Source organism: Myodes glareolus, chromosome 5, assembly GCF_982192425.1.
Source record: "Myodes glareolus chromosome 5, mMyoGla1.1, whole genome shotgun sequence".
In the NCBI taxonomy this organism is placed as follows: Eukaryota; Metazoa; Chordata; class Mammalia; order Rodentia; family Cricetidae; genus Myodes; species Myodes glareolus.
This window is the reverse complement of record NC_142030.1, coordinates 96,307,260-96,332,949: the sequence shown is the minus strand read 5'-3', so window position 1 is coordinate 96,332,949 and position 25,690 is coordinate 96,307,260. Positions and strand designations below refer to the sequence as shown.

General features: G+C 37.3%; 1 protein-coding gene across 8 annotated transcripts in view; it reads left to right on the top strand.

Annotated features, from left to right (window-relative positions):
* R3hdm1 (R3H domain containing 1) overlaps positions 1 to 25,690 on the top strand; it is a 94,249-nt gene that overhangs the window by 37,264 nt on the left and 31,295 nt on the right. For 6 of the 8 annotated variants that reach the window (XM_048443754.3, XM_048443752.3, XM_085688310.2 and 3 more), the window contains 4 exons: positions 624 to 775; positions 3,722 to 3,823; positions 6,190 to 6,483; positions 11,451 to 11,574. In XM_048443754.3, the coding sequence (XP_048299711.1) occupies positions 624 to 775; positions 3,722 to 3,823; positions 6,190 to 6,483; positions 11,451 to 11,574 (672 nt within the window). The remainder of the gene's footprint in view (positions 1 to 623; positions 776 to 3,721; positions 3,824 to 6,189; positions 6,484 to 11,450; positions 11,575 to 25,690) is intronic. The other 2 variants (XM_048443753.3, XM_085688308.2) reach the window with 2 other exon arrangements.

Sequence of the window (25,690 nt, the reverse complement as noted above, 5' to 3'; positions counted from 1 at the left end):
GCTGGATCTTTTGAATGTTGCTGACCCTTCTCCTTTGTTTATAGTAACTGAAACACAGTCCTGTGATTGAATACCTGGAGCAGAATGATATTCGGAACTCAAACTTTTTAGAAAATATTTCTTTCAAGATTGTTATTATTTTATGTTTTGTTGGAGTGTATGTTTGTGCACCATATGAGTGCCATGTCTGCAGGAACCAGAAGAGGGCATCAGATCCCCTGGAACTAGAGTTGTAGATGGTTGTGAGTTGCCATGTGGCTGATGGGAACCAAACTTGGGTCCTCAGGAAGGGCAGTCAATGTTCTTTAACTGCTAAGCCATCTCTCCAGTCCTTCAGAACATATTTTGATTATCCAGTGAACTCAGTAGGGTCTGAAACAACGTCCTGTCCCCCAAACTAGTAACATTTGAATATTTATACTAAGGAAAAAAAAATAAAGATTGTTAATAGCTTCATTTCAAATCAAGATACTTGCCAAGATAAGAAAAACTTTTGGCTTAAGGACCTGGATATTGTGATTTGTGCATCAGGAATTTATGGATGTGTTTTATAAATCGTAGTGAGAGTTTTATTTTCAAACCCTGCTGTATATTGGCTTTTTTCTCTTTTTTCACCTTTTCAGGTCAGCCTTTCATAAATCCAGATGGAAGTCCAGTTGTGTACAATCCTCCTATGACTCAACAGCCAGTTCGAACCCAAGTGCCTGGTCCTCCACAGCCACCTCTGCCACCCCCACCACCTCAGCAGCCAGCAGCCGGTCACATTTTCTCACAGGTGCACAAATCCATGATTATGTAATGCTAAGTTCACCTACCTTTGCACATGTAGGGCTAATGACTGAGATAGCCAACTAAGTATCTCTTACAGCTTTAATATTCTGTCCCTATGACGTCCCATTCAGTAGGCACAGGAAAAAAATGTTAAAATTAAACACTTTCAACTAATAAATACTGAAAATATATTAGAAAAAGATGAGTTGTTTATCTCATGAGCTTAACTAGTTAGTAATTTATCCCTGTTTTACAGCAAGAAGTAGACAAGGCAGAATAAATACAGATTTCTCTTTGGCCTAGTGAGTAAAGTGTGTTATTAAGATTGAATAGATTTCAGCAGAAGAAACTGCACTAGGTTGCTCAAGCCATGCAGAATATTCTATTGCAAGGGTGAAGTGGGGGTGGGTGGGTATTCTGAGAGTCGGTTCTTTTTTTTATTAAATGAATTAAATGAATACACACTGTATGTGTGTGTGTGCACAAGCGCATGTGCATTTTTGGTCATGTGTGTATTTGTTTATTCCACAACATGCATTTACTGATCAAAGAACAGCTTACAGGAGTTGATTCTTCTATCAGAACTCAGGTTTTCATGCTTGTCAGTAAATACTTTCACCTGTAGGACCATCTCTTGTATTTGCTTTTATTGTCTTTACACTGCTATGTGTTTTACCAGGAGTTTTATAGGACTGACTGCCACTTTTACATAATTTGATGGAAATAAGTTTAGTACAGCTTTTGAGATTTCAAAGATTTCCTTGTTATAGATTATTGTCTCAAATTATTATCTCTTAGGAATAATTTTTTCCTACCAATCCAGACTTCAGGTTATGATCAAGTGTAGAAATAGCTTTGTCCCATGTAATTATGAGAACCTCCTAGATGAAGGAATAGAGAGTAGTTTGGAAACAGATTGATTAAAGAGCTGAATTTCAGGTGTTGAGGTAAATAGCCAACATTCTGATTGATTTAACTTAGACATTTTTTGAAAGTGTTGCTGTTAGATCGTCAAAGAAACAAAAAAAATCATTGACTAAATGATGCCCAGTTTCTGTCTTTCACATATTCTGAGATAAATGATTTGTACAATCTCTCATATAACCAAATGCACTAAATGTGGGAATTACAAATATAGCCCCTTCTATTTCCTCAACATACAGCATAAAACCAGCCACTACATGGATGTTATTTTGCAGGCACAGTTCAAGTAGAAAAAGGAAATGCAAAGTTAGTGTTGTCAGTGTGGCATCAGGGTTTTACTTTTTCAGACACTCTTCTAATTTACAGTTTGTTCTACCATATAGCACTCTGGGATACATTCACTTATACCAGAAGTTCTCATCTCAGATTCCTTCTATTCGCCAGCAGATCTAAGTTTTTGATCATCTGACACTTGAGTTGGTCAGACTGACTGACTGAGGAAAGATCATGTCTTACTGTTTATTTGAGTTAGTGTATCATGTAACCAGTAGTAGGATTTAGGATTTCCAGCAGTTACACCTCGTTAGTGTGCTTCAGCTTCCCCTGCTAGTATTCATAGTCCACCCGCAGTTCTACACAGCACTCAGCTTTTACTTCTTTCCTGCTGTTCTTTTACACCTCTTTCTTCTTTTACTGCCTCTAAGCTGATCTAAACCTTTTATCCTTTTAGATTATTCTGTTGGTTAAAAAAAGAAGTCTGTGATCACTGTAAATCTTAGTTTTTATAAATGGTTTTCTTTGTTTATTCCCTGGACAGTTTTACTGTTACTTGCATTTTAAGATTATTCTTTTTGGGAACTTTTTCCAGTGCAGGATTCATTTGTAAATACATACATTAACCAAATGAGTTTTTAATCACATAAGAATTACCTGTGTTGTTCTTCTGCTTGCTTATCTGGCATAATAAAAGTCACTTTATCTTACTGTGATTTTTTTTTTTAATCTATAAAGTAGGTTACATCGATAAAGTATTTTTTTCATCTATAAAGTAGATTACATCGGTAAAGTAGATTTCATCTATAAAGTAGATTACGGTAGATTACCTAGTTTCTCGTACCTTTGGAAAGCATTTTTTTTTTCCTGAAACAGAAGAATATTTGGCTAAAGATTTCTAATATCTAATTTCTCATGTCCTACCATGAATTCTTTTAATTAAAATGCATTTAGCCATAAAGAAAGGTTTTATTTTTTTCCTACATAAAAGATGTGTGTTTGTGTGTATGTAAATATGTTTCGTCCTGATGTGGTTATTATGATTTATTTATCTTATGTGTATGTGTATTTAAATTGCCTGTATATATGTATATGTACTATGTGAGTGTGTGTTGCTTGTGGAGGTCAAAAGACGGCATCACATCCCCTAGAACTAGAGTAACAGATGATTATGAGCCACCATGTGGGCCCTGGGGACATGTTCTGAACCATTGAAACAGCCTTCCAATCCCTGCGGTATTATTCTTAACAGGTTTTTTTTTCCCCCTCACAAAACACTTAAATTTTAGGAACATTGTCTCTGAAAATTTAAACATGTTTTATCAAATAGAAGAGTGGGTACAGATACTACGTAAATTCATAAGGTTTTTATTTATAATTTAGTAGTATAGAGCAGCATAAACATAGGAGAGCCCCTTCATAAAAATCAGGAAATAATAGTAAGAAGTTTTGTTTTTATTGACATAACTCTGATAATAAGATTTGAAATGGCTAATTACCAGTTTCTATTAATCTGCACATCGTTTCATTTATGACATAAAAGTTATTCTCATTATGACATCAATTTGAGCCTAGGTATGTTCTTGCTGTGTAGAGTTCTTCTTTGGATACTGTTTATCTTGTTGATTCTCTTGTATTTTTTAATGACCTTATAAGTGTTAAAGCTGTTGCCCCAAAGTGTACATTTCCATGCTATGCAATTCTTGTAACATTTTCTTCTGACATTAACTGTTTGCCCACCTGTTATTCCTAGCCTGTTGGTCCTCTGCAGTCCTCTTCTCAGCCTGCTCAGTGCTCTCCAGCCCCCTACCCATCCCCGCTCCTGCCAGTCTCACCCACCCAGCAGTACTCCGTGGTACTGTATCTCTTTTCACCTCATTGTTACAGTGGGTAATGAATGCTTCAGACTGTGGTCAGTGTGATATGTTCTTTTTTTTTATTACAAGCAGGTGCATAAGTAACAAAGGTGTTTTCTAATCCATGTTAATAATAACTTACTCCTTTTAATAAGACAATGAGTATATCAGCTATCATAGTGCCTGTTTAAAGGATAATATTACTGATTTTTCTAAAGGATAACTTTCAAGATGAGTGTTCTGAACTAAAAATATTCTTAGATATTTTAGTTGCTTTTCTTTACTGATGCCAGTTTTGAATCTATATAGTCCTGGAATGGCACTGTCATAGGGTTTCTGTTGCTCTAATGAAAACATTATGACTAAGAGCAATTTGGTGAGGAAAGGGTTTATTTCATTTTACAACTCTCAGGCCACACTATCTCTGTAGGAAGTTGGAGCATGAACTCAAGGCGTGAACCTATAGGCCAGAACTGAAGCAGAGGCCATGAAAGGGTGCTACTCACTGGCTTGCTCCTCATAGCTTGCTCAGCCTGGTCTCTTATACAACCCAAGACCTCCTGCCTAATGGTGGCACCACCCACAATAGTCCAACACCTATCACCACAGACTTGCCTCCCAGTCAGCCTTACCAAGATATTTTCATAATTAAGAGTCCCTCTTCCCAAATGATTCTGTATATGTTGAGTTGACATAAAGCTAGCCAGGACAGGAAACTTTCCTCTTGCTCATATTAAGTATTCTTTGCCAAGTGCTGGTCAGAACCAGTTAATTTAGATGAATTTTAGCATGTACTACAGAGGACTTTGATATTTTATTATCACTTGACAATTTCTGACTCTAAAATTATACCCTTAATCCAAAGTGTGTGCTGAATTCTAACTGTAAGTCTCTATAATAGCTCAGGCTGTCACCCTGAAACATTGTGTCTGTTTTCATAACTCCATACATGAAGTAGCTTTTACATTTAAAAAAAATTGTTTTCTTTAATGTGAATTTCCTGATAGCTTGCTTGCTTTTACTAGGAATATTCTATGTTGCTACCATTGATTATTCCATATTGAAACTGTGCTTCAAATCAGATTATAAACAGTAACTGAAAAACCACTCTCAGTGCTTTTTGGAAATTGCTCTGTTGAGGGTGCTTTGCTTTTGAACTTTTGGGCAGCCTTATTTTCCAGATTCATCTCTGAATGATTTTCTGAAATAACTTTCAGTCTACAGGAAAGAAATACTATTTGTGAGTGACTCTTGACAACAGTATATATATACACTACCTCTTGTAAGAATATTTAGCCGTATTACTTTGTAATTTAGAATTATTCAATATTTTAATGTTTAGAAATCATTTTCATATGCTGTTGCTTCCTGAGAGTGGGCATTCCATTTTCCCTCTGTACTGTCATTTGATGGACCAATAAGAACTAATACTTACGCTGTCAAGTTAGGAACTATGTGTGTCATAAATTTTAAACCTTGCTTTGGCTGGATACCACTAGTTGCTCACCAATGATCCAGAAACAGGACTCTTTGATTTATAGTATTCCGCTCTTTTAACTTACATGACAGACTGAGAAACACTAAGGACAGAAGTTAATAAAGAAAAGGAATGACTGGTTGGAGATAAGAAAGACATAGAACCTGAACCCTTCTTTCCAAAAGAGTTATTTAAAAGTAACTCCTTTCAGATTTTATTAATTATATAATATAAAAGTGTCCAATTTTACTTCTAAACTCAAGTCAGCATTTGAAGTTCATTAAATACATGTCGGTTTTTTTTTTAAAAAACTGAAGATGCACCCTAATCTTTTCGTCATGCTATGATTTCCATTAGGTATATTTTCTAAATAATATGTGATGATAGCATTATTGCATACCTTCCCCCCTCCTACATTGGAATTCTCATTTTCTTGAACCTGTTCTCTCATACCTACCTGTTTTACATACATATGATATCCATACATGCACTGCTACAGCCTGCTTATTAATGTGTAAAGTATAGGGCCTGGGGCATATAGCTTGGTTTGGTGAAGTACTTGCCTTGGACAGAGTCTTGGGTTCAGTCATAAGCACAGCACAAATCAGACGTGGTTTATACGTGTAATCCCAGCACTCAAAAAGTGGAGACAGGAGGACCAGAAATTCAAGTCATCTTCAGCTCCATGAGTTTGAGGCTAACGTAGGCTACATGAGATACCCAAATAAAATAATGTGTGTATGTGTGTGTCTGTGTGTGCGTGTGTGTGTGTGTGTGTGTGTGTGTGTGCGCGCGCACATGCATGCGTGTATAGGTATGTAGCACTTTTCATTGTTAAATGTGATCCATGAATGAAAAACTCACTGTTGGCCAAATTCTTTTCAATAGGATAACCTTGGCTCTCAGTTCAGCCACATGAGTCTTGCCCGCCAGCCATCAACTGATGGTTCCGACCCTCATGCCACCATGTTCCAGTCTACTGTAGTTCTTCAGTCTCCACAACAGTCTGGTTACATTGTTACGACAGCACCCCCACATCCTCCCCCGCCTCCCCCACCACCTCCCCCTCCTTCCCTGCCTCCTGGGCAGTCAGTCCCCACTGCCAGTTTCTCTGCCTCTGGGCATCCTGTCAGCCAGCCTGTGCTCCAGCAGCAGGGCTATGTTCCTCAGCCCTCACCACAGGTGCGTTGCCTTTTCATGTTCTCTCTCTCTCTCAGGAGCCTCTAACTTGGGAACAATTTATGAGATAGTATAAGTAAAGTCCTTGTTACCTCTGTAGATTGTCAAGTACCTGGGGAGCAGCCACATGACAGGTACCCACAATTTAGTTAGGTGACTTAAAGTATGTGTCCTTGCCGAGCGATGATGGCACACACCTTTAATCCCAGCATTCAGCAGGCAGAGGCAGGCGGATCTCTGTGAGTTTGAGACCAACCTGGTCGACAAGAGCTAGTTCCAGGCCAGGCTCCAAAAACCAAAAATAAATAAATAAATAAAAATAAAAAGGTATGTGTTCTTTGAATTTCCCTCTGTCTCTGGGAAGCGTATTTTGTTTTGCTTAATTATGTTAGGAAAACATAATAAGTGTGTGTGTTATTTAGAGTTACTATTGTCGTAAAGCATGACCAAAAGCAAGTTGGGAGGAACGAGTTTGTTTTATTTATTTATTCCATATCACAAATTCATCATTGAAAGAAGTCAGAGCAGGAATTCAAAACAAGGGAAGAACCTTGAGGCAAGAGCTGATGCAGAGGTCATGGGGGGGGTGCCGTTAACTGGCTTGTTCATCATGACCTGCTCAGCCTGCTTTCATACAGAAGGTAGGATTCTTTGTCCAGGGGACCACCCATAATGTGCTGGACCTTTTTTTCATCAATCACTAATTAAGAAAAGGCCCTACAGCTGGATGTTATAGTGGCATTTTCTCAATTGAGGTTTCCTCTTTTCAGAAGACTCCAGCCTGTGTCAAGTTGGCATAAAACTAGCCAGCACAGTATAAAAGGAAAAGTATATATACATGTATACATGGAAAGTATACATGACAGCATTTCAAGAATAGAAGTAGCATCATAGTATTTTCAGTTCAGGAAAAAATTCTTGTCACTTCTATCTTAATTTTTCTCAGTATGTTTTGCAGTTCTTTTTGTGGCAGGGAGCAGCAGTGAATTGAAGTCAGGGTTTCTCTGCATAGCACTGACTGTCCTGGACTTTGTTCTGTAGATCAGGCTGGCCTCGAACTCAAGAGATCCGCCTGTCTCTGCCTCTGAGTGCTGGGAGTAAAGGTGTGTGCCACTATGCCTAGCAATTTTGCCCTTTTCATTAGATAGATATTACACATTTTATTAAGAATACTTGAAACATTTAATGTTTTAGATGCTTCTATAAATGGGACTGTTTATTAATACATTTTTTATTGATATTTATTGAACTCTACATTTTTCTCTGCTCCCCTCCATGCCTCTCCCCTCCCCCCTTCAACCCTCCCCCAAGCTCCCCATGCTCCCAATTTACTCAGGAGATCTTGTCTTTTTCTACTTTCTAATTCCCATGTAGATTAGATCTATGTAAGTCTCTCTTAGTATCCGCATTGTTGTCTAGGTTCTCTGGGATTGTGGTTTGTAGGCTGGCTCTCTATGCTTTATGTTTAAAACCCACCTATGAGTGAGTACATGTGATAATTGTCTTTCTGGATCTGAGTTACCTCACTCAAAATGATGTTTTCTAGCTCCATCCATTTTCCTGCAAAATTCAAGCTGTTGTTATTTTTTCTGCTGTGTAGTACTCCATTGTGTAAATGTACCACATTTTCCTTATCCATTCTTTGATTGAGGGGCGTATCGGTTGTTTCCAGGTTCTGGCTATGACAAACAAAGCTGCTATGATCATAGTTGAGCACAAGTCCTTGTGGCACGATTGAGCATCCTGTGGATAGATACCCAAAAGTGGTATTGCTGGGTCTTGAGGAAGGTTGTTTCCTAATTTTCTGAGAAATCACCACACTGACATCCAAAGGGGCTGTACCAGCATGCATTCCCACCAGCAATTCAGAAGTGTTCCCTTTTCCCCACAACCTCTCCAGCATAAGTTGTCATCATTGTTTTTGATCTTGGCCATTCTTACAGGTGTAAGATGGAATCTCAGAGTTGTTTTGATTTGCATTTCTCTGATGACTCAGGATGTTGAACATTTCCTCAAGTGTCTTTCAGCCATTTTAGATTCCTCTGTTGAGAGTTCTCGGTTTAGGTCTGTATTCCTTTTTTTTTTATTATTGGATTATGTGTTCTTTTGGTGACCAATGTCTTGAGTTCTTTGTATATTTTGGAGATCAGACCTCTGTCTGATGTGGGGTTAGTGAAGATCTTGTCCCCATTCTGTAAGCTGTCATTTTGTTTTGTTGACCGTGTCCTTTGCTTTACAGAAGCCCTTCAGTTTCAGGAGGTACCATTTGTTAATTGTTTCTCTCAGTGTCTGTGCTGCTGGGGTTATATTTAGAAAGTGGTTCCCTGTGCCAATGTGTTCAAGTGTACTTCCCACCTTCTCTTCTATAAGGTTCAGTGTGGCTAGCTTTATGTTGAGGTCTTTGATCCATTTGGACTTGAGTTTTGTGCATGGTGATAGATATGGGTCTGTTTTCATTCTTCTACATGTTGATATCCAGTTATGAGAGCATCACTTGTTAAATTTGCTTTCTTTTCTTCATTTTATATCTTTTGCTTCTTTGTCAAATATCCGGTGTTCGAAGGTTTGTGGATTAATATCCAGGTCTTTGATTTGGTTCCATTGGTCTTCCTGTCTGTTCTTATGCCAATACCAAGCTGTTTTCAGTACTGTAGCTCTGTAGTAGAGTTTGAAGTCAGGGATTGTGATACGTCCAGAAGTTCTTTTATTGTACAGGATTGTTTTGGCTATCCTGGATTTTTTGCTTTTCCATATGAAGTTGAGTATTGTTCTTTTGAGGTCTATGAAGAATTTTGCTGGGATTTTGATGGGCATTGCATTGAATAATGGGACTGTTTTTAAATTTTACTTTTTTTTATCTGTTCATGATAAAGAGAATTTGAGCATTTTGATCTTATATCCTGTGGATTTTCTTCCTCCCCTGTTGTTCAGCTTTTTTGTCTGAATTGAAGCATTCCCTCTTGATGGGGGAAGGAAGCTTATACACTCAGGAAACTTGCCAAGCTTCTAATACTAAGAAGACTTACAAAGGCCTCCCTGATGTTATAGTAATGTGCTGAGGGAGGTGCTCTCCAAGGAGATAGTAACTGCCTGTGGTCCTTCACAGGGAGTTCCAGTGATATGGTTTTCATTAGTTTTCACCCATGCTTCAGTGGAGTTTTCAGTGGTCAAAATCACTTCTAGTCATCCAGTAAACTCCTTGGGTTCACTAAGCTAGATTTGGGTAGACTCATTTCTTTGGTCTGTCTTTGCCTTTCTGGGTATCTGGGGTAAGTAGGCATTTGTTCCCATCTCCCCATGGGGAAAGAATCACACAACACTTTCCCATTGATGTTCATTTTCATAGTATATTTAAGTTCTTCATTGGTTTTTTGTTGTTGTTTTTGTTTTGCTTTCATTGTTTCTGCAGGTTAATTTGTTTTGTATTTACCTTTCCTTTAAACAGCCATTTTTAATCTAATCAATGATTTCACTCATAGTAGGGAAATACCCTGCTATTAAGGTACAGTAGCCTTCCTGTAGCCTTTTTATTGAGTTATTGAAGTGAAGCTTTTGGTTTTATAGGCTACTTAGAACTAAGTCTGTGGTAGATCATTTCTCCATCCAAGATTGTTTCCAATGCATTTTATTTTTTTTCCTCACTGCACCTAAATTAGGTCAGGTTAATTTAAAAGAAATTTATACTGGGTATGATGGCACTTTCCTTTAATGCCAGCTCTCAGGAGACCGAGGCAGATGGATCTCTGTGAATTCAAAGCCAGCCTGATCTACATACAGAGTTACAGACCAACCACAGCTACATTATGAGACCCTATGTCAAAAAAAAAAAAAAAAAAAAGTAAAGAAATCGAAGTGTGTAATAGCTAAGCATTCTATCAAGGCAGTGTCCTGGTCCTCTGGTTGTTCTTACTTACAGTCTTTCCACTCACACTCTCTCCAATGGTTTCCATTAAACCTAAGATGTAGGGGTGGGGGAGGGAATGTTTCAATTGGGGATGGTCAACCCATGGATACCTACTTTCTACATTTTAACCATTTGTTTATCTGTGGATATAGGGTAAGCAGAGTACAACTAGAAATGATATTAGTTTAGGAAAATGATAGTCATGGGTTCTTCATAGGGTCTATAACCTCTCCAGACACAGGCTTGATTTACTGCACCAAGCATGAACTCCCTTCTACTGAGTGGGCATTGTTAAGTCTAATTAGATAATTTCTGGTATCCACAAGACAAAAGTGCTGCTATCGCAGCATCAGGGATATTTTTCAGACTGTCACTGTTGTGATTTGTGGGGTTTACAGATGGATAAGGCTATTGATTGCTTTTCTTCCTCGGCAGCTTACATAGCACCTTTTGATAGTATGCGAGCTCGTCCTCTGGGAGGAGGTTTCCAAATCAGTTCCAACTCAATTCTCCCAGTCTATATCTAAAGTATATGTTGTGAAGTCTTGTCTTCAATGTCTGGTAGGCAACCAAGGACAGCAGCAGTTCTCAGTAGTTTTTCCGCAAAGCAAACTTTGTTTTATAAAGAGAAATGTGAAACAAATACAGGTATAAAATTAACATCTAAATGTGGTGGGCACAGCGGTAAATGTACTTTGTTTTGTTTTGTTTGATTTTGGGGGTTGGTTTGGTTTGGTTTTTGGAGACAGGGTCTCTGCATAGCTCTGGCAGGCCTGGAAATCACTATGCAGACCAGGCTGGCCTCAATCAATCTCACACAGAACCCCCTGCCTTGCTTTACAGAAGCTAGAATTAAAGGTGTTTGCCACCATGCCTAGGGGAGGATATCTTTTTAAAGATATCTTATATCTGGACTTTGTAGTTTTAAATATAGTAGATTTTACAATTCAGTTGGTTTGCAAAGGGTTGGTGCTAAAATTATTGCTCATTGCATTCTTGTGTGCCTCATGGAAAAATTACTCTTCCAAGTAAAACTAATTTGTGTCCTCAATGCTTATGATTGTAGATGCCAGCCTGTTACTGTGCTCCAGGCCACTATCACTCCAGCCAGCCACAGTACCGCCCTGTCCCTTCTGTCCATTACAGTTCACATCTGAACCAGCCACTGCCACAGCCTGCACAGCAGACAGGTGAGTTATGTTCTGATGCCAGGACTTTCAACTATGGTCATTACTATTTCCACATTTATTTCAGTCTTTACAGTAAGATAGTATCATGCTCAGTCTTTGAAGATATCAGATATATGCGTGTGAGTGTGTAAGCCAGTTACATTTAATGGAGTGGAAAATCTTACATTCTTCAGAAATTCTACACAGATTTGTATGATAAAGGGTTGAATAGGAAGGTTCTGCGTGGCCAGGAGTCTTAAGTAGCTGTTGGAACCCCGCTGCCATGGTAGTAGAAGCCCTCTTTGCATCCTATTAATTCCTCAAATAGAAATGGCTGGGAGACCTTATGCAACTAATCAGAATCAAAGTGTGCTAAATTTGGTTGATTTGAACTTTAGCTAAAGGATGACACTGTAATGTAAAGATGCTTGTTGATGATCTGTCTTCTTACACACACTTCTGCTGCATTTTGAGTTTGGTAATTATTTGGTGAAAAAGAAACAAGTAGAATCTAATACTAGACATAATTTTAAAAATCTTATTTCCTTTTTGCCATTTTCTTCAAGAATTTATTGAGGGGGCTGGAGAGATGGCTCAGCAGTTAAGAGCATTGCCTGCTCTTCCAAAGGTCCTGAGTTCAATTCCCAGCAACCATATGGTGGCTCACAACCTTCTGTAATGAGGTCTGGTGCCCTCTTCTGGTCCGCAGGCAGACATGCAGACAGAATAAAAAAAAAAAGAATTTATTGAATTGAACCCCAATCTCATTTTTAAATGAATAATAACTTAGGATATAAAATGAGTGTTTTGCAAACTTGGGCACCTGCGTTTGGTCCCCATCACATAACAACACACAGAGTATAATACTTGTAATACAACACTGGCAAGGCAGAGACAGATACCCGGGTTCCGGGAACTTGATTCCCAGTCACCCTGGCTTAATTGATGTATTCAGAATAGTGAGAAACCTGTTTTAAGAAAACAAAGTAGACAACTCTTGAGGAACTATACTCAAAGACAAACTCTGGTTTGTACACACATGTGCACTCATAAGCGCAATCCCACAGACATATAGAAAACTGTCTTACTGACTCTGTTTCCATCCTGGTTTTGGCTTGTTACAAATATTTAATAAGGTGTTTAGCTAAAGCCATGTTTTACATAAATTGAAAAATTGAGTTTAGATTTTATTATCGATTTTTATAGAGCATCTTGAGCTATTTGTTATTGTTAGAGGTACAGGTTTTGTGCAGAGGCATTTGAACTCTACCTCCACAAGGGAGTCTGCTGCTTCGGTACTATCTTCTAACTCTTGAGAACTACTTCTGGGCTGGCCCTCCAGTGAAAGTGCTCTTCTTCCTTCTTGTGCTATTGCATTCACCAGCTTCCGCTATCGGATAAGAGTTACCTTACCACAACTCTGCAGCCAAACCTCGGAGTTTTCTTGTTCTTAGTATGCAGGCTCTTTTCTACATTGTGTATACAACAGATCTGTTTTTCTAATGAATTTTGGCTATCATCTGACCATTTTAGCTAAGCTATAATTTGTTTGGTTTTAAATGTGACTCCTTTTAATGTCAGATTTTCTTGAAGCCTAGTAATATAACTCATGTCAAAAACATAAACAGCATATAATCTAAGTTCAGAAGACACCAGAAGTTGTTCTTAGCCAGCTCAGCAGGTAAAAGTGCTCGCTGTGCAGGCCTTGCAGTCTGAGTTTGATGCCTGTAACTTATATAAAGGTAGAGAGGGAAAGAACAAATTCCACAAAGTTGGCTCTGACTTCCACACATGTGTTGTGACACATAATGTAACATCCTTCCCTCTCTTTACACATATGCACACATATTAACAGTAATAAATTACAACTTCTTAAAAATGTTTTTACAGTGGTTCATCCTGAGGCCAGATGTGGTGGTACACGCCTTTAATCCCATTGCTCAGAAGATAGAGTCAGGTGGATCTCTTAGTTCGAGGCCAACCTAGTCTACCGAGCGAGTTCTAAGACATCCAGAGCAGAGCTGTTACACAGAAAAACCCTGTCTCGGAAAGCAAACAAAAAAAATTGTTCATCATTAGGAACATTGATCATAACATTGCTCATTAAAGTCACATATATAGTTGTTTTCTAATAAAAATGGTATTCTAGCTGGGACCAGTGACTTATGCTCATAATCTCAGCACTCTATAGGCTAAGATTAGGACAGTCACAGGGTTATGTGGTACACTTGGGCTACAAAGCAGCAACCTGTGTCAAAAATTAAAACAAAAACGTAATAGTAAGGAAAACGTTTTTCAGTGCTTTCTAGGCCTGAAAATAATTGACTATATTATTTATATCTGGTTTTTTAACCTTTCTAAATTATAACATCTGGTTTGATTTTAGTTTTGTTTTTTTCTCCTGTGGTTCTGGAAATGGTTCTGGAACTGCTCTTTCAATTCTCAGCACCCACACAAAGACTTAAAGTCATCTGTTAACTCCAGATCCAGGGAATCCATCCAGTGCTCTCTTCTGACCTCTGCAGGCACCACGCATGTGTGTGGTACACATACATGCAGACACACACTTAGACACATCAAATAATAAAATAATCCAAAAATTGTTTAATAGAAAAAAGTAATTTGACCTTCATGCCATTCGTTGAAATCCCTTTTATGTGACGTTTTGTTTTAACAAACTCTGGCAATAAAGCAGCAGAGGTCGTCTGCTGTGTATTTATGAAAGCTTTTGTCTTATTTCTTTGGTAAAATTTATTTCTTCCCATAATCAGACTATCTACAAAATAAGGTCTTAACCACAAGTTGGGTCTGAGGTGCTAGTTCAGTTCCATCTATGCTCACAGATATTTCCACTTAACAGGAAATAATTTAGAAGGCCAAATAGGCATAATATCTATGTGGTAGAAGGGTGTTTATCACTTGTGATAGTTTGTGGGCTTTCTGCTGTTGGTTACAATGAGAGAGAACAGAACAGTGAACCAGACTGCATCCAAACAACACAGGTGCAGAAGAGGACAGCCTATTTCTGTCACTTACACCTCGGTGTCAGCCAGTAAATCATTGTGATGAAAGCCCACTCTTTCCCATGTTCTCTGCATTATCCTAGTAATGTATAGCTTGATTCAGTTATGCCTCATTCTGTTTAAAGAATAAAAGGAAAATCCTTAAACATTCTTATCTGAAATGACAGATAATTTTTTTTGTACCTATAAGTGTAATAGAAAATAGAAAAGTTCCCTTTAAGGAAATGTTCAACTGCCAGAATCAGTGATATGTTGGTAATTATATTAGCCTCTTAATATAACTGGTAGGAATTTGAATTTGAACTCTTTTTAACAAAGTTGGAATTTTTGGGGTGTTTGTTTGTTTGTTTGTTTGTTTTCTTAAAGACAGAGTTTCACTGTGTAGCCTTGACTGTCCTGGATCTCCCTCTGTAGACCAGACTGGGTTTGAACTCTCAGAGATCTGCCTGCCATTGCCTCCAGAGTGCTGGGATTAAAGGCATGTGTCATCACACCTGGCTCAAAGTTGTATTCTTAAAATTCAGTTTGCTAGATTTTTTTATACCCTAACTTTGGGTCTGAATCCTCATATAATAACAAACAAAGAACTAGCCGAGTAGTAGAGGCAGATGGATCTCTGTGAGCTATTTCCAGAACAGCTAGGGCTGTTATACATAGAAATCCTTGGGGGTGGGGCGCGACGACACAGAATTAGGCAATTTCTGTTTCTATTTTTTTGTTCTGTTTACTGATTTCTGCTCCAATCTTCATATGTAAACATAGTTTCTGGTTTTTCTTTTAATATGTTTTATTTCCTTATTTTTTTGCCTTCGCAATTGATTAAATATAAACTTTACCATTTTTTGGGGGGTTCTTGTCAACCATGTTTATGTATTCAAAAAGAACTCATAAAGGTTGTTACTATTTTTTTGATTTCAAAAGAGAATGGACTAATCATTTAGAAAAGTAATGAAAAATTGCAGCAGATTTTCTTTGGCCTGGCACCATTAATACTTGAATGCTTTTATATGAATTTAAAGAACATTTCCCCTCAATTAACAAAGTCAACTGAGTCGAGTTAGGCGGTGGTGGTGCACACCTTTAAACCCAGCACTCTGGAGGCAGAGGCAGGTGGATCTCCGTGAATTCAAGGCTAGCCTGGTCTACAGAGCGAGTTTCAGGACAACCAGGGCTGTTACACGGAGAAACCCTGTCTCAGGGTGGGGATGGAGTTTATTCTTCTGAAACCACATAGACATTGGAAATAATGGGTTTACTGTTATTTTCCTCTTTGTGGAATAAACATCAGGAAATTCTTTTTAGAATTTCTAAAATTCTAGCTGTGTCTGTGCCAATATTGATCCCTTTGAGAATAAAATTCCATTTACTGTAGGACCCCAACTATAGCAATATTAGTGTAGGCGAGTGTATGATCTTGTTTTCTGTTGTGAGTGTGAAATTGCTGACTGTGGTCATTCAAAGTAAGATCGAGTCAGCACATGTCAACAGACACTCATTGATGGAAGTCCCTACTGCTTGGAGCTTTCCATACAGTACCGCGAATAACATGAAAGAACAGGAGACTGTTAATTAGAATCATAAAGGCCCATGGTCTTGTTTTTTTCTGAGTTCTGTTTTGGGGTTTTTGTTTTTATTTATCATGATGGGGGTTTTTCTATAATTTTTTTTTCCCTAAGGAGATTGTACTGGAATTCAATCTGTAGACCAGGTTGTCCTGGAACTCACAGAGATCTGCCTGCCTCTGCTTCCCAAGTGTTGGGATTAAGGACATGCACCACTACCGCCCAGCAATTAACAGACTATTTTTGGTTTGTTTGTTTTACATGTATGGGTCTTTTGCCTGTATGTGTGTCTGTGCATTAACATTCATGCAGTGCCCAAGGAGACCAGTAGAGTTCCCTAGGACTGGGGTTACAGACAGTTGTGAGCCATCATCAGTGAGTGGATGCTGGGAATAGAACCTACACCCGCTACAAGAGCAGCCATCTCTTAACTAAGTCATCTCTCCAGCCCCCACAGTCGTTTTTAACTAGTGATATTTATGTTAGTTATAAAGCCTGGGGCTTTTGGTTTGCTCCCTTATAAAATTAGGGTTTGTTATTTATTGTGGACTCAAAAAAATGGAAGTTTTTTATGTCTCTTTTTAGTCGTTTCTTGTTTAAAAGGTGAGCAGTAGTGACACACTTTTAATCCCAGCACTTGGGCAGGTGGTGCAGAGGCAAGCAGATCTCTGTGATTTTGAGGCCAGCCCAATTTACAGAACTAGTTCAAGAACAGTCAGGACTACACAGAGAAACCTTGTCTCGATAACCCAAAAAGAAAGGTGAACATCAGAACTTAAAATAGCTTAGTTTCTTGATGTTGTTAATAACTGCTGTTGTGCAAGCAGCTATTTCAAAAGATCAGTAACTTGACAATTGCAATACTACAAATTTATTATTTTAACCCTTAATGTAAAAGGTGCACCATGGATATTATACAGTATAATGGGCATATTATAAGGCGTGTAAAGAAATGAACCCACAGGTAGTGACTGTAACAAAACTTCAGGTTCTGGCTCTATGATACATAGCTGCTTTCATTCTTAGGACTCTTTTGAAAAGTTTGCAGCTTCACCATATGTATGTGTTTAATATTTTACAATAATTGGCCTTGTTGTGAGCTGTTGGATTCGGGGCCGTAGCACTGTCTGAGAGGTGTACATTTCTCACAGTGAACCGGTCTCTTTTTCAGCTGCTTCCTGGCTTCTTTTTACTCAGGGTTTCACTGCTTTCTGCATTTTTTTGTCTTTTTAACATTTATTTACTTATTTTTGTGCTGTATTAAGTTAATGATGTTTGTTTATATTCTCCTTTAACTGTAATTGCCTTTTAATCTTATACTAAGAAATAATGGTTTGAATTTAAATGGCAGCTTCATTTGCCTTATAAAAATTCAAAAAATTCAAGAAAGCTATTGCTCTCATTTCTTTTCCAAAGCTTTTTTGGATGGCAGATTCAGTTTGGTTTGCAGCTTACCTATAAAGTTTAATGTCTTAAGCATTCCAAACTCACTAGTGGATGTCAAATTTGACTATTTCCCTCTTGTTATACAACTTCTTAGGAGAATAATTACTCATTTAAACATGGACCAAATGGACCAAAGGCATACATTTTAAGTTGTTTGAGCCCTTACCAAGATTTATAATTCAATTTCTCCCAGAACTGTTACTAATGCATGCCTGTGAGAAACAAAATAATTCTCTGAAACTGAATCCAATTTTAGTTTTATGAGCCAGCTGGTACATTTAAATATCATTGAGTTATATCTTTAATCTTAATTTTTCAAGGAACTCAGAACCATGTGATTATACGTTACAGCAAACTGTGAGAGCATAATGGTGAACTATTTTGCATAAGGAACATTTTAGAATGAGCAGGATTTCCTGTGTGCAAAGAATAGGCATGGTAAACATACACACACACACACACGCACACACGCACACACAGAGTCAGCGTTGCATGCCACAGGTTAGAAAGTACCTGGGGATTAAGGGGAACTGGGAATGAAGCCCCGGTTTCCATCTCCAGCACCGCAGACACTGCTGTTGTAGGTGGTGTCTTATTCCCAGTAGGTAGGAGGTAGAAGTAAGTAGGTCAAGGTCATCCTTTTCTACATAAAGAGTTTGAAACTAGTGTGAGATAATTAAAGCTGTGTCTTAAATTGTAATAATGAAAATAAATAAATAAAAGTAACTAGGATGTTACAAAGTAGGAAGAATCTACACTGTGGGTGGACAGAAGCAGATCATACTGATAAGAGATTCATTTAGTCACACAGGGACTGTAAGAACAGAACTGATCATTTCTCTTTTGATAATTTTTGACCCATATTGTAGGAATCTTGTGTTACTAGGTGATGGCCCTGATTTTACTTAGTTTTTTGTTGATTCTGTGAGCATTTCTTAGTTTTGCATGAGCTGAATAAATTCAGAAATTGTATAATAAGTACAATTCCACCTATTTCCCTTTCCCCTCTTCATTAAATCTGCTGCCACTGAAATATGGAGCAAATGTATTTGGTAAGTACTTAACAGGTTTCCTTGAGTTGTGTAGGGTAGTTATTTAAACAACTAAGAGCTGTAACATCTTTGTGGCTGATTTTATCCACGCTAACTTTTGCCAACCTTTCCGTTGAGTGAAACATGAGAGTAGAAAGATTGGCAGAGGAGAAACACTAATGAAGCTGTGTTGGCAACTGTGTCTCTAACCAAATACAAGTGAGAATTGGCTTTGATTGAACTTGCCCATATACCAAATAGTACCAGACAGAAGACATGCCTGGTTTATAAATTCAAGATTCTTCTAAATTGCCATATCAACACCTACTTCAAATAAATTTTAGATTCAACAAAATTACTGTTTAAAAGCTTAACTTCCTTAACAGTGCTTCTTTTATACAAGTCTACTCTGGAACCATTGTTAGTGCTGGTAAGGAAAATGCACTTAGATTCCTGGTGATGGTCATGTTGATGAAGGATTTCTTCAGTTTGTCTTGCTATCTGATGATGGCTAATCTGTTTTGAAGGATGCTTTCTGTTAACACAAATTCTAGTACTGGTCACCTGTGATATAGTAAATCTAGCTTGTTAGTCTAGGGGGCACTTTTCTGCTGAGCACTGTTTCCTTCTTACTTCCTTCTGTTGAAATGAGAGAGAGTTAAAAATAGAATATTCTTTGTCTTCTTCCAGGGTCGTTCTTGAACCATTAATTCATATTGCCCTTGTTCTCTCAGCTTGCAAAGTTGTTGGTGCTTTCCTCAGAAAGTCTTGGCAGAAGTGGAATAATACTGCAGCAGTATAGTCCTTTAACAAAGAACAATAGCTGTAAAAACACCTATATTGGTAACTGGATGTTAGTTAATTCTGTTTGCAATCACTCACTATCGGTTGACAAATTCCTATAAAAGATACCTTACTTTTCTCTAACTTTCTGGTTATTTCTAAATAAGTCATAAAGAAATTTTTTAAAAAAATGTTTAAATCTCTCATATACTGAAACTACTTTTTATAAAGAATAATTTCTGTTGTATTGGGGGTCTGGTGTATTGTGTCAGGATACTAGAAATGCTCTCAGCACTTTTTTAACCCAATGGTCCTTTTCTTTCTCTAGGAATCCACTTCTCCTTCCTTATCCTCAGTCTCATACTTGGCAGTCTTCAGACTATAGTTTTGAAATTATTGAAACAATGTGCCCTTTCCTCTTGTCTGAGATTAGATAAGGAACTTGAACCACAGAGCCAGTTGTCATAGGCGACACTCCCTCATTATCCAGTATTATCCAGGCTTAGTATTGTAAAAACTCCTTTGTTTAAACATAAGTTCTGAGAAAATTTCCAGAAGTTTGAGCACTTTTTTAAGAATATTAATTTTGTTCAACATATGCACATAAACTGAGACATGTGTGTCATTAATGTCATGGGGTACTAAGTGATTAATGACTTTTGGCTTCCTTAAATAACAGAAAGTGTCTTATCTGTATTTGAAATACAGTATTATGCCTCTCCCCCATGTTTTTATTCTTTCCATGTTTCTAACTTTCTTTATAGTTATAGTAAACTTTGGCCAACAGGTCACACAGTTATCTTCCGTTATGGAAAATTTGATAATCTTTTAATATCCTGCTCTTTAGAAAGTATAATTCAAAGTTACATACTTGTTAACCATTTCTTGGGTATTGAAATTATTGGAATGAAGGATCAAACACTTCATTATGATTTTAAAAATAAAAAAATCAAATATTTGTCCTCATAACATTAATTTTTCCCCTAAATATTAGCTTTATAGAGGATTATTAAATGATGGTTTTAGTTGTGATAGTCTTTAAAAAGTTCCATTGTAAATGTTCCCAATGTCTCCTACCAATGTGGTTCAAACCTGGTATGTTTTTCTGCCTCAATGCCAAAATGAATAGAAAGCAACTCTTTTGATGGTGAGAGAGCTCATTGCTTCAGACAACCCCTGCATATGAGGTGTCCTAATTAAAGCAGGGTAGGCCCCACTGAGCAAGTCTTACATTGTGTAGAAGACAGCCTGCATCTGTGAAAGTCTTGTATAGACTCATCCAAAGCAACCTCACGCAAAACTCTAAAGCCGAGTCTTTAAGATAATGACTGTAGATTAAAAGGGAAACACTCAGAATTAGAGACACCAAGCTGCAGGGAACAGCCTGGGATACATTATCCTTTGGGCTTCCTCTCCCTTTCCTGATTATTTTCTACTGAGAAATCTAGTCTAATAATAAGGCAGAAGTATAGCTTTGGAATACACCGGTCACAGGCCATGCCAAGATAGTGGGGAGAACAATGAGGACAGCGTGAGATAGTCGTAAAACCTTTTTTCTGGGTGACTTTTCAACCCCCAAGTCCATGTAGCTGCTTTCTGGACTAACTACTTACTCTGATTTCTATTTTTGATAATTATGCTTGTTCTCACAAATACTCAGTAATTCTCATGAGCAATTAGTTGTCTGGCTGGTTTACTTCATTTATAATAATTATGTTTTCTAGCCAGGCATGGTGGCATATACCTTTTATCCCAGCACTTGGGAGAAGACAAAGACAGGCAGAGGCCAAATTGGTCTACATAATGAGTTCCATGCAGGCCAGGTAGGGCTACATAGTCTCTATCTCAAAAGAAAAATAATAATAATAATAATAATAGTTAAAAAAACAATAAAATAAAAATGAATTCTAGATTTTCCTACAAGTAAACTTACCTAGAAACTTAGGTGTGTTAAACTAGAAGTAGATGTCTTCTCTAACCAAAAGTCTCAGAAAATCAAAGATCACAGATCCTACTTATTTGAGTAATTCTGTAGTACTCACTCTACTTCAGCACTTGTTCTTGGGGAAGGTAGATCTTACATGCAGATCTCAGCTATATACTCACCGGCTTGTGACCTTGGACTAAGGTATGAAATTTTCTGTGCCTTTGTTTCCTCACCTGAAGATGAGGATAATTGTGTCGATTTGAAATAATTGTATCTATGAATGTGAAATGAGTTACTTCATGTGCACAGATCAGTGCTGACATATAATGAACTTATGATTGTCAGCTGTTAATACTATCTTTGGCTAGCTTTGAGGCAGTGATACTTACCTGATATTCTAAATGAAAAAGCATAAGAGTTTTAGACTGAATTTAATGCTAAGGGCAAGAATAGCACAGTTTGTCCTGAAGTAGTGAGTCTTTTTAGCTTCTTAGTACATGCTTTCATCCTTAAAGTATGTTAGAGATAAACTGAGTTAATTTCTTACCCTTTAGCTGTTATACTTAAGAGTAAGTGTTTTGTTTTATGTTGTGTTGTGTTGTTATGTTTTGGGATCAGGGCTCACAGTATCACCTTGGCTGGCCTAGAATTCACTCTTTAGATAAGAAAGGCTGGTCTCAGACTCACCAAGATATTTCAAGATAACCTCTGCCTCTTGTGTGCTGGGACCAAAGACATGTACCACTACACCTGGCCTAATAATGTCTTAAGATAATTTTTAGGGGCTAGAGAGATGGTTTGGTGATTAAGAGCACTTCCAGAGAACCTATGTTCGGTTCCCAGCACTTACATGAAAGCTCACAACATGCAAACATGCTGTGCGTTCAGTTCCAGGGTCTCTGATGTCCTCTTCTGACCTCCTGAGCACTTCATGCACGTGGTGTACATACATTTAAGCAAATGCCTATGCACATAAAATAAATAAATCTCAGGAAAAGATTGTCATTTCAAAATAAATCTAATGTTTTAGTTTAAAAAAGAAAATTTATTTAAATATTTCCCACTACATTGTAAAATTAAAATTTCTCTTAATCAGATTTAGAAGCATTAAAGAAAAGGCAAGGTTAACCACACAGAAATAGTAAGTAGTGATTATAAATAAATGTTTTGCAAGTTTTTTCTTAATTTTCTACCACAAGTATCTTTTATCATCACCTGATTATTTATATTTGTTTCAGAAATGTTAAAATAATACTTTCAAATTTTGCGTATTAGATACAAATTGAAACAGCTTCATCGTCTTCCTGATCAATTCAGTACTTCGTGAGTAATTATGTGCAGTTTGTGTCTCTGCTGCTGGGTAGTTTCCTAAAAGAGGGTTAATGCACTAGTGAGCCATAAACTCAGATTGATGGAATTTGCATTTATGGAATTACCAGTTTAGTTAAAGTGACTAAATAGACTCAACTTCATAAATTTAATTGTTATATTAAAACTTAAACTGTGGGGCTGGAGAGATGGCTTAGAGGTTAAGAGCTCTGACTACTCTTCCAAAGGTCCTGAGTTCAATTCCCAACAACCACACTGTGACTCACCATCAATTGTAATGAGATCTGACGCCCTCTTCTGTCTGCAGATATATAAGGAGAAAGAACACTGTAAACATAACAAATAAATAAATCTGTTTTTTAAAAAAAAAAACTTAGACTGTTACTGTCAGAAAGAATTCACTAAAATGGGTTGTGAAAAACTGGCCTTTCAGCACATAGTAAGTCTGTGGATTTGTGTAGGAAAATGTTTTGTTTCTACTCTAAAATTTGTTTTTCACCATTATTTTAAGTATACATGTTGAATGTCTACATTTTACCTGAGTGATAGTTAATATTAATTGCTTTGTTCTGAAAGGGCAATGATAGCTGTAACATTTCTATCCATTTCCTTTTTGAACAGTATACATGAACCGTAACCATGAAAGGAAGAATTAGAAAGAACAAGTTTATGTTACCAGTAGTTTTGGGGGATGGTCTATAAGGCAATAGACAGAATTGACACAAGAGAGCATGTTAAGGAAAAGGCATTTTCTTTTAAAGTACCTATCATTTTTATTTTTAATAAACCCACTGTTGGTCAAGGGTACATTCACAAACTATTTGTGCTGCTTGTGAATGAAGTATTAATGTAAAAATGCAGACTCATCAGTCAGTGGGGCGCTTGATGAATTTCAGTCCAAAGGAAGTGTGATTCACAGCACAGCCATATAACATCCTACTCCCACTGAATCTTCTCTGATCTCAGAAAGAGAAAAGTGTGAGACTCAAACTTGATTATCAACTTGACTGGGTAAAGAAGCACTTAGAAAGTTTGTGACGTGTTCCTACCTTGCTCCTTCTCCCTCGACATCTGTGTGTAACTGTAGGGGTCTTTCCTGATACGATTAAGTGGAGAAGACCTAGGCTGTATGTGATTCAAAGGCTGGGGGTTTAGAAAGGAAGGGGGAATGAGGGAACAGAAAGCCTGCTAACGCAGGCATTCTTTTTCTCTGTTCTTTGGCCACCTATGTGAGCTGCTCTGCTCTGCCTTTCCCTGCATTATGGACTGAAACTTCTGAAACCCTGAACCAAATAAACCCTTCCTGCCTCAAGACAAAAGTGTAACTCAGAAAACTAGCACCACTCTTTTCATACAGTATTTCTTCACTGGATTCTTTTTTACCTTATTGTGGGCCATTTCAGTCCACACTCTGTATCTAATTGCTACAGACCACTTTCCATACATCAAACACAGTAAATTTCCCCTTTATTCCAGCCCTTTACTTTTTATTGGCATATTCTTTTTCTTTAAACCAAATCACAGACATCAATACTACTACAAATTCTTCTCCCTCTTTCACAAAATTCTCTAGTTTCGTGGTTTTGTTGTCTCAGAATCGTCATTTCTTAAAGATGGTCTCATTCTCGTTCATGTCACCCCACTGGCAGTACAATACAAGTTCTCTGCAAATGATGACTATGCTGGGTCAGGTGTTTGAGATCTCCTGTTACCTTTATCTCCAAATGTTAATGATGTTAGTCTATGTTTTAGTATGTGGCAATTAGTAAAAATAGAAATGGGAATTTAATGGTGCAAATTCTGTAATGTACTATCCAAGTGATCCTACACTAAACCCTGCCACATGGTCTCTTTAGCTCTTCGCTTGAAAATCTTCTATATCAGTGTATTTTCAAAATAGTTTTAGGAAATATGCCACAATGACGGTCTCCAAAACTTGAAAAGTATGAATAAGGCTTGTTTTGATTTGTTTAAAGAACCACATTTGCAATGTAGACTGGCTTTTACCTTACATTCCTTTTCCCCCCCTTAAATAGACAGTCTTGATCTTTTTAAATAAAATGTAAAGATAACATTCTGACTAGGAGTTTAGTTCAGTGGTTCATATATTACATTGCGTGTGAGAGGTCATGTGTTTGATTCTCCTGCACTCCAAAAAATAAAAAAGTTAATGTACAGAACACTTGTTCTTTATTGGGGAAATATGACTATTTAGCTTAAAATACTTATAAAGTTAAATTATATTACAGTGAATTCTGCCAGGTAGGGTATGCTTGTGTGTGTGTGTTTTTTAAAGTGGCATCTCAGACATAATGTCTCATGGTCGTTTTCCATTTTTGTTTCTGTCTTAATTGTTTTTAAGGATGAAAATGTGTCAGTGTACTTGTATTGATAGTGCTTGTGATTTGTAAATTTGTATATGAATTTGAAGTCCTTATCATTTGATGAACTGAAGATAGGATTGATTACCATTAGATCAAAATGTTTTTCACTCTCTTCTGACCATGGCCAAACTTAAGCAGTATAGGAAATGCATAAGAGAGGAAATAACAGACAACATAATCCATTTTTTACAGAGAAGAATCTAGAATATGTATTTTTATGAAAATTAGAATGCCATGAAGTCAACTATATTGATGCTTCTGTTTACAACCAATGCCTGAGGTTTTGATAAAGTTCTTCTCACTTTAAAGTTAAATGAAGATGAAAGCTAAAATTTATTTAACAAAATGTATGGTGCAGTCGGGGACACAACACAATCTCACCATGCCTTTACCTGTTGACATTTGCATTGGCAGCACTGGTGTTCTTTGTGAAAACTTTTTTCAGTGCCCTGAAACTAAATAATGACTTGTTTTCAATCAGGTTTTCTCTTTATTTTTTAATTAAAGCATTTTTTGGTAATGTTTAGAAATCTTTCTTGTGCTAATTGACATTCACAAGAGAGTGTTTTTAGACTCGGGAAACAAAATACAATCGATATTCAAAGCTTATTCATCATTGTAGATTCTTGTAATTCAAAAGTAAGCACATTCT